General features: G+C 37.6%; 1 protein-coding gene across 2 annotated transcripts in view; it reads left to right on the top strand.

Moving 5' to 3' along the window:
• The first annotated feature begins 5,367 nt into the window (after positions 1-5,367).
• Positions 5,368-9,985, top strand: part of LOC110037047 (serine/threonine-protein kinase HT1-like) — a 22,069-nt gene continuing 17,451 nt past the window's right edge. For both annotated transcript variants that reach the window (XM_020741613.1, XM_020741623.1), the window contains exon 1: positions 5,368-6,632. In XM_020741613.1, the coding sequence (XP_020597272.1) occupies positions 5,725-6,632 (908 nt within the window). In that variant the 5' untranslated portion in view covers positions 5,368-5,724. The remainder of the gene's footprint in view (positions 6,633-9,985) is intronic.

Raw genomic sequence — 9,985 nt, 5'->3', positions numbered from 1 at the left:
AAAATTTTTTGATCTAAAAAATTTTAGAGAACTTGTTATTTAGAGATTATTTCTCATTGTTCTTTGTTTCTTATCATTCTTGAGAGCTCTTTCATTAGGCATGTTGATCCTCAACATAACATAATCAAATAAATTTTAATTAATCATATTCAATATTATTTTATATTATTTTTAATAACAAGTCAATCCAAACTGATTTGACTTAACTCAATTGAACTACACAACAATTTACATTAATGTAAACTCTAAAGGATCTTACCGGTGCAATGAGACATGAAAATGTGAGATAATCTTTAATGATGATCAAATTTTAAATTTAAATTACTCATACATCGAAATTATACATAACACTAAATATTCTCAAAAACTAAATAGTTTGTGTTAAATTTAAGTTTGTCTAGGAGTCCCACCAAAGTAATAGAGTATTAAATAGGAGAGAGAGTAGAGTGCGCTGGTATTCTACAACCTTTTATTTATGAAATGAAAGCATATTTATAGACAAAGGTGCACAATATGTTAAGTTACATTTATACCCCTGCTAATGTGAGAGTTGTATGGTTTATTATAGATAATTCAGTCTTGTGGGTTCAGGGCTTTACTACTCTGGAGCTTGGTCGACTGGTCCTAGTGAAACTTCAACGAGCTTTAACGATTGACTAGATATTTCGAGTAGTCGTACGAGCCGGAAGGATGTGATATTGAAGTCTTAGTGGATATTCAACTTGGGAGCAAAATGAGTTGATTTATGCTACCAATTGGCTAAATTAGTAGATGTTGTCGATCAATTTAGTTGGCCTTCAACCGGTTGGAAATCAGTGGGAATGATTATTGGCATCCATTTTTTATGCCATACACACTATGCATCCTTCTGAGAGATATGGGAGCATATTGCGTTCCTGCGTAGCATCCTGCCTCTCAAGAAGTCCGTAGAGCCTTGAACGAGCACGTCTAATACCAGATTAAGGGTTCTTCCCATTCTGGTTATGCCCGGAAACATCTATCATTGGTCTACATCTGCGTCGGCCCCTAATATAAGGCGAGCCTGACGACCATCATAGTGCCTGGGAATCATGCTTTAGCATTCACAACACTCACATTGCCATTGATAGCTTGTCAAAAGGTAGGTATGAAATAACATATATTAGTGAATATTTTATAATTATTTAAATTTCTTTGTGGTTTTAAATTTTTGGCTCATAAGCTAAAATTTCAAAAAAATAACTGTTGTTTTATTCATATGTTAAACAATTAAATATTAATTAATTTTTAAATTTACACTAAAATTATAAATTTATAATTTTGAATATAAATATTAGGCATATGTATCACTTTTTTTTGGGCAATTAAATACAAACCACCTAAAACTTCGTATTTACAAATCAACCATCAATTTTCATATTTTCACTCAAAATTCATCGTAAAAACCCAACTCCTATTTTCATTTTTATCAAATTTTCAAAAGTTCGATCGTGACACGCGTAAATTTATCAGTTTGATAGCTTAAGAAAATTATCAGATGGTTAATTTGTAAATATCAATGATACAGATGGTTTATATGTAATTTTATAATTATCCTTCATTTTATTTTGAAAGCCAATAATCGATTTATAACCCTTGACTTTAGCGCCTATCACACGTCAATCAATTCTTGTCATATTTCCTTAGATAACCCATGGAACATCAGCTTTTATTTGATTATATCTCCTATAAGAAGGCTTATTTACAAATGCAAATCTCCCATTAGGAAAATAAGAGGGAAAATAAAAATAAGCTAATAAAGAAAATAACAATAATAATAATAAAAAAGAGGCATTTATATACATACCACCTAGTTTTGAATATTTAATTTAAGTATTTTATTTTGTTCAATTGGCCGACTTTTAACTAACATATTATCAAGATATACTTCTCAACATTTTTAAGCCCAAAAAGCTTTATGTTGTAGCGGTATACAACCTTAGTGGTGACAAAGGTCGTCTTCTCTACGTGTGCATCTTTATCTGATGATAGGCTGACAATGCATCATGCAAGCTTAGTATTAAATGACTGACCGCTGAGTCCACCAACTAGTCAATCCTCAACAGGGGCTAGTTGTCCTTCAAGTAGGAGGTATTCAAGTTGGTGAAGTCCACACACATCTTTCACTTGTCATTTATCTTTCACACCATGACTACATTAGAAACTCATAATAGGAATTGCACATCTTGAATGTAGTTGGCCTCCTTCAATTTCAGCACCTCCTTATGGATTGGTTCATCTAGGGTCATTGTGAAGACCTGATCTTTTCCTTCTTTGCCAGGGTGGCTGGATTGACATTTAATTAATGACAAGCAATGTTGAATGGTATTCTTGGCATTTCCGTGACTGACCAAGCAAAGATGTCTCGATGCTCCCAGAGAATTTGAATTAGCAAATCCTTCCATCTCACAACAAAATTTTCACTTATTAGGAAAGATTTCTCGGGCACTACGTCAGTTGTAGAGATTTCAAGCGTAGTCTCGCTAGTCTCAAGACCCCTTTGCGTCTGTACTGTAGATTGAGCATCTTCTACTCCATACTTTCGACCGCTCTGAGATAGCAAGTCTAGGATTGCTCAAGGTTCCCCAGAATGGTGATGATCTCTCCATCACGTGGAAACTTTACCACAATGCGGAATGTTGAGACCGTGACTTTGAAGTTGTTGAGCAGGGGTCTATCGAAGATGACATTGTAAGTTGGCGACAAATATATCACCAAGAAGTCCTCCACATAGGTGAATTGTGTGTCATCTCCTGCCCGAGTGACTGCCCAAGTGTTATAACTCTTAAATCCTTCTTTATCTCACCATTGTAGCCTTGCAGTGGGCAGATCAGAGCTATATGTCAGTCAGTTGGGAGGTTCATCTTGTTGAACATTAATTTGAACAAAAAATTTACAAAGCTACAAATGCCGATTAAGATTCTACCATTCTAGTAGTTTTTAATCATTATTGTCATGATGATAGTTTCATTGTAAGGATTTCCTTTAGGGGGTAGGTCCGCATCAGTGAAAACGATTGGTGGATGGGTGTTGTGCTTCGGAGCAAAAACAACCGCACATAATTTTGTGAATCAAAGCTTCTTTTGATTGGCTCTCCAAGAACAATCTACACCTTCTCCAAAGATCACTTTTATCACCCAATGATGAGAATGGAAGTTGCCCAAACATGTTCGTCTGAGAATTCTCTGACTGGAGCTTATTTGTGCTTCTAGGTTGGTGCTCTTAACGTCACAAACTCCTTAAGTTTCCCAGCTCCTATCAAATCTTCAACTATGCTCTATAGATGTTTATATTCCTCTGTATTATGGACATGATATCTGTGGTAAGCACAATACTTCTTCGTATCCTAGTGAAAAACTAGGGCTGTCATAAGTGGTGCCTTCTTTAATTAATCTTTGTTTTGGATCGCCTCCACTAACTTCGCCATCGGGACTCTTAATGGAGTAGCCTTCGGTATGCCATGGTAATTTGATGGTTGCTCATAATAATGAGCCGAATGTTTTTCATGGTGTCAAACATGACCTCCTCGATTGTTACTTCAGTCAACCCCCGGGTTGTCTTGGTGTAGCCAGTTGTCTTTGTATCGAGATCGAGTGGAAGGACATGCATCTTCTATTAGTATCCACCCATCACTCTGGGTGCATCAAAATCACTATCTATCCATCGAAGCTGACCCAACACTATCCTAGTACGGGGAATCTCCAACTCTTTCTTCTAACAGGTGTGCTCTTCGACATTTGGGTGTTGGTTCTTTTCTCGAGAGTTCTACTCTATTCTTTGAGTCACTAGCTCTCACATGGACTCAAACATTTAACTTATCATTTAGTTCCTTAGTTTTTTTGTATTTGTTGCTGTACAAACTCTCGAATGCACTCCACATTGGTTGTGCCTCTTTGATAGTGTTCTCTCATTGTGCTACTCTTCTTATTGTTAGTATGGTTCATGCTCACCACACCTTTTAGGATATGAATCTGAGTTTGTCTGGGTGTGACACCAAAGGGATAAAGTGTTAAACATGTGAGAGAGAGAGAGAGAGAGAAGAGACGGAAAGTAGAGTGTAATAATGAACAATAAAAAGGGGTATAAATTAATCTTTTATTCAGGAAATGATTCTTTATTTATAGACAAAGGGGTATACTATATGAAGTTATATTGATGCTCAACTAAAATGGGGGTTGTACAGTCTATTCCAGACATTTCACTCTTGTGAGTCTAGGACTTTACTGCTCTACTTAGTCAACTGACCCTGAACAAACTTCGACGAGCTTTAACGGTTGATTGGATATGCCGTTCGGCTGTGATATTGAAGTCTTGGTGGATATTTAGGTGAGGAGCAAAATGACTAGATTTATGCTTTCGATCGGCTAAATCCGTAGATGTTGTTGGTCTTCAATCAATTAGGAGACGGTAGGATTAATCAGATTGGCTAGGTCCTGCATCGGTTCACTTGATTTAACTGTCGACCCTTGATCCCCGTCGAACAACTTTCGTCGGCAGAGCGAAGTTTCACCGTAATTTCATATGTAGCTTGCCTTACACAAAGTGGTCTTGAGGGGAATCACCGAATCACCAATACTAGTTCACACTTAATGATACTTGGTGGGGTTGCCGATCGCCCCTGATACAACCATAGGATTTGAGGGATTGACTCCTCCCACAAATTTGGCTATGTCGAAGTGTTAGGTTCGAATGGTCCTGTTGTTCTGTATCTCTGGGGTAGTTGTTCGACTTGTCATGTAGTGACGATTAGTTTTTGATTCATTTACTCGGTGTCTGGGCCTCTGAATTTTCTAATGATGGACCGTCCTCTAATATTTATAGTGCTCTTGTGATGATGCATTTATTATATACATATTTAGACGCGAGAAAAAGGTTTCATCAAGATCATGAGACTTTATTTTTGTTATTGTACTTTTCTTATTCAAATTAATTACTGTGATGCGCACTTTTGTGGTAATTTATATATTTGTATAAATGTAATTATTAATTAATAGACGTGTCGTCCCGTTTGCTCCGCTGCAAACGAAAACCGGACTTAATAGACGTGTCGTCCCGTTTGCTCCGCTGCAAAGGAAAAAAAAAAAGCGAAAACTGGACAGAAATTTTATAAATAATTCCTTCAACGGAAAGGAGGTTAACAGATCGCCGTCCATCGCACAATAATATGCGTGCCAAAACATTTTCAAACAACTGATAACTACGAAACGAGTGCACGTCCCACGTGGTACTCCGGCTGCATAAAGAAAAAACTAACGAGAAGAACGGTGACCAGCGCTTTCGCCTTCCCACTTGGTCCTCTCCCTCTCCATCACCTGACGCAGCTCCAGAGAAAGGAAAAATTATTCCATCTCCCTCTCCATCACCTGACGCAGCTCCAGAGAAAGAGAGGAGAAAGTGAGAAGGCTTCTCAGTACCCCCTTCCACCTTCTTCCACCCCCATTTTGTTAGATCCTCTGCTCTCCCGTGCTATCTTCGTCTCTTGCCTGTGTTCTCCCAAGGAAGAGCTACTGATAGAGTGCCGTGAAAGACTGTTGTGGTTTTCTCAGATCGGTCCCTTTTTTCTCTATCCGACTGTCAATTTTCGACGTTTCTTTCGGCACTGATGTGTTCATCTTTGCGGGCGTTTTCGGAGAAGTAGAGCAGCAGATTCGTTGGTTTTAAAAAGGTTTACGGTGTTTTTGAACTGAGCTGCGGCGAATTCGAACCATGATGGACACAACGAAGTTTACTGGAATTATCGCTGGAGGAGGGGGCGGTGGTGGTGGGGGTGGGAACTACTACGACATGGCGTACTATCGGAAGCTCGGCGAAGGGACCAACATGTCGGTGGACAGCATCCAGACCAGCACTGGTGGAGGGTCTGTGGCGATGTCGGTGGGGAACAGCAGCGTTGGATCGAGCGACTCACAGACCGGAATACTGCAACATAACGGCCTCCGGCGGACCGCCGCGGTTGCGGGTAGCTCAGTTGGTCACAGCGTTTTCCGCGCTGGTCGGGTCACCCATGCCCTAAACAGCGATGCACTCGCTCAGGCTTTGATGGACCCCGGTTTCCCCACGCAAGGCCTCAACAACTACGATGAATGGACTCTTGATCTCAGGCAGCTGAGTATGGGGGAGCCCTTCGCGCAAGGGGCTTTTGGTAAGCTCTACAGAGGAACTTATAATGGAGAAGACGTAGCCATTAAGCTGTTGGAGAAGCCGGAGAACGACCCTGAGAGAGCTCAGTTGATGGAGCAGCAGTTTGCACAGGAGGTGATGATGCTTGCTAATCTGAAGCATCCTAATGTGGTTAGGTTTATTGGGGCTTGCAGAAAGCAGATGGTTTGGTGCATTGTGACCGAGTATGCGAAGGGCGGATCAGTTCGACAGTTTCTAATGAAGAGGCAAAACCGTTCTGTGCCTCTGAAAATTGCAGTGAGGCAGGCATTAGATGTTGCCAGGGGAATGGCATATGTTCATGGACTGGGTTTCATCCACCGTGATTTAAAATCTGATAATCTTCTCATTTTTGGGGATAAATCGATCAAAATTGCTGACTTCGGTGTAGCTCGCATTGAAGTTCAGACAGAGGGGATGACACCAGAGACTGGGACCTACCGTTGGATGGCTCCGTAAGTAGATCAAATATTTGTCTTTTTGTTTATTTGAAGTTGTTTAAGCTGCTCTATAGTTATCATTTGTATTGCGTTTTTTCTTCACTTCATGAATCTTCTTTTATCCAAGCTGGTGTTTCGCATCAGTGCTAGTTAATTTTTTTTTTCTTTTAGTGCTTTACATAGTTGCTTAAATTCATAATGCTTTTATTCAGGCCGTGTGCCAGATCCTTACCTTTTGATCTTTAATTTCTGTTTTTCAGTCCATTTTCTTAAACCATTTTACACCAACTTTGTGCTGCAGCATGCATCATTAGTGCAACAACAAATCATAAAAAAAAAAAACTCAAGCCTTTATCCCATTAAGTGGGGTCGGCTACATGAATTTTTCTTCTTTATTGCATCCTATTGAGTGTCATATTTTCATTTAATCCTAAAAGATTAAGATCAAAATGATTTATGTCATGATTTCTTGACAACTTTTACGTTGATTGTCGACCACCTAACGCAACTCTCCACTTTTCTAATCATTAATGCATTCAACAAAAAATGAACATTGAAAATTAGTGATTTTCTTAAGATAAGACACATTATAATTACATGTTTCTTCATTGTGGCAATCTATCATCTCTGCGAATTCCTCGTCCCTTACGATTTTCAAATGTGGCGCTTTGAGTGGGATTCTTATTCTTAACCGCTTGTTGATCCGTTAAGCTTTGGAAAGATTTTATCATTTGGTTTTTATATTTTTCTTTTTAGACTATAATTGTTTGGGAATGCTCATTTGCACTGCCTATCATGTCTGTGAGCTTAAAACAAATGTTTTTTCTTATGGGAAAGAGCGTTTATACCATCTTCCCGTTTTTTATATTTTCCAAATGAATGATTCAAAGCAATACTCTCAATAGCATAAACAAGAATTTTGGACATTCTATATAGTTTCCAATTTTATATTTTTCATCACTATTACTAAAGATGTGCATGATGAAGTATTAACTAGTAATATTATTATTTGTGAAGTGAGCATAATATCACGGACAAAAAGTCCCACATCAGGTAGGTGTAGGGCCAAAGAGCAGTATTTCAGTCCTGGGCTGCTTACTTTTAGGATGTGACAAGTGGTATCAGAGCAGATTGCTGCCTGCCAGGTGTGTGGACTCTCCACGGTCCAGTGAGACTCTCAGAGGAGCCGATCTGTGACGAGGGCGTCACGTGATTGTGTGGAGGAGAATGTCACGGACAAAAAATCCCACATCGGCTAGGTGTAGGGCCGAAGAACAGTATTTAAGTCCTAGGCTACCCACCACCCCTAAGAGATCTTTTGGGAGGTGACAATAAGGTTTTTTTCTTTAGTAGGACTACAACAATGATCAATATTAATTTGGTAATTTTTTAGTTGTTTATGAAGATAATTAAGAAAAATGCTCAAAATGAGGTGATCAAGTGTATGCTTTTCAGAAATATATAGTTCTAATGGACAATTTTTCTGGGTTTGATATATAGAATTTTCATTACAATTATAGCAAGATAAAGTATCACGATGCACCCATTAGGTGAAACTCCCTCCATAGTATGGTCTATGTAGAAGTTGATGTACATAGCTCTACACAAGTATTTATAGAGGCTAAAAAAAAATTGTGTTTGACGTAATTATCTTGGATCCCTTGTGCAAAAACATATTGTTATAGATGATGATATAGTTTGTAGAGTTAAAATTGGATAATTGAACAAGAGAACTGTCTTAGAGTATTATGCAATAGTTTGATATCATGTAGGTCTAACGGTTATATTAAAATATTTACTAGTTTGGATTTGTTGTATGGATATGAGTTTTGAACAACAAAAAATTGCTAATCTGTCAGTTGGCATTGTAAAAATATGAATGTTAAGATGTATTTGTGGCAAAATTAGGATGGAAAGATTTAGGAATAATAAGTTATTACGATGGTGGGATGAGCGTTTGCAGAAGATAGCAAATAGAAAATAGGCTTAAGTTGTTTAAACATATAGTAGGAATGATATGAAGTACACTCTTAAAATGCATGGATAAAATAAGTGTTAAAGTTTTGACCAAAAAAATAGAAATGAGAATATTAAAAGTAAAATGATTAGAAGTGTAAAAAGATACTTGTAGAGTAAGCTTAACCCTCATGCAACATTGGCAAGCGTGATTGCAAATGAGAATTATGAAGCTGTCGCCAAATAGTTGGGATATTGCTGACGATGATGATAATGATATTGTTTTATCTTCTTTCACTTTCCCATACAGGTTCATGCCAGTTTGTTGGTGGCATGTACATATGAGTGTTTTTTAAACCAGAATGCTTACATGTATGCATGTTTTCTGGTTTTTGGGGGCAAAAGATCAATTCAACTTTAATTGAGTTTCAATTGACATTTTTTTTACAGTTTATTTTCTTTATGCTTATTATATATGCAAAGCGCTATGTCAGAATTTTAAGTATTAATTATAATCACAGAGCTTGTGAACTCCGAACAAAATTCAAATCTAAAAATTTTTTGACTCTTCTCAACCTTAAATTTTGATTTTGAGTTGCTCGGATTAGGGATAATTTCAGCGCCTAGTCTTTCAATTCTGAAATTGGCAGATGCTGCATTTGGGAAGCTGCATGCCTGCCAACCAAATTTGCATGATTCAATGATTTTCAGAAATTCATGCTTTGAAATTACAGCCCTCTGAACTTAGAATGGCATATTTTTGTTTTTTAAATTCGTATAAGAAGCTTTATTCAAAGTGGCTTGATGGCATATTTTTTCATTGCTTCAAATTAGAGGAGTTCACGAAACAAGGCCTTTATTAAATGCTAGCCTAATGTATATTTAAATGTGTATTTGCAACACTCAAATTTCGAGAAATTAGATAAGTTTGACACAATTGAAAAGTATCCTAAAATTTTTCTTCTCTCGGAATTTGATCAAAATAATTTTATTAAATTCTATGCATGAAATCAGTTAATTCCATATAAAGTACCAGATATAAATAATGAATGAATTGGGATATATAAATTGTTGAAGTTATAAGCTCAATTAATTTAATTAAACTTTAATTAAATCCTTATTTTTCTCCCCAATCACTTTGTTACTGTAGCCCAACGCCTCTCATGCCATTTATTTCATTTCTTTCATTCGCTTAGGGCGTGAGCTTCACATTGCTTGCTTCCTCTTCTGATTTCCCTTTTCCTTGCTCCCCGTTCAATTCTCCCTGTTCGGTTCACACAGCAGAAGTGTTATTTTGACCCCCAAATTAATGAACTAAGGTAAAAGGACACTTTTGTAATGTGGTACCGCTCACCTACCACATCTCACCTACCGTTCACCTACCGTTCACCTACCTCCCACCTGCCTCCCAT

Source organism: Phalaenopsis equestris, unplaced genomic scaffold, assembly GCF_001263595.1.
Source record: "Phalaenopsis equestris unplaced genomic scaffold, ASM126359v1 Scaffold000002, whole genome shotgun sequence".
Classification (NCBI taxonomy): Eukaryota; Viridiplantae; Streptophyta; class Magnoliopsida; order Asparagales; family Orchidaceae; genus Phalaenopsis; species Phalaenopsis equestris.
Note: the sequence above shows the minus strand (reverse complement) of the source record. Positions and strands in the feature narration are given on the sequence as shown.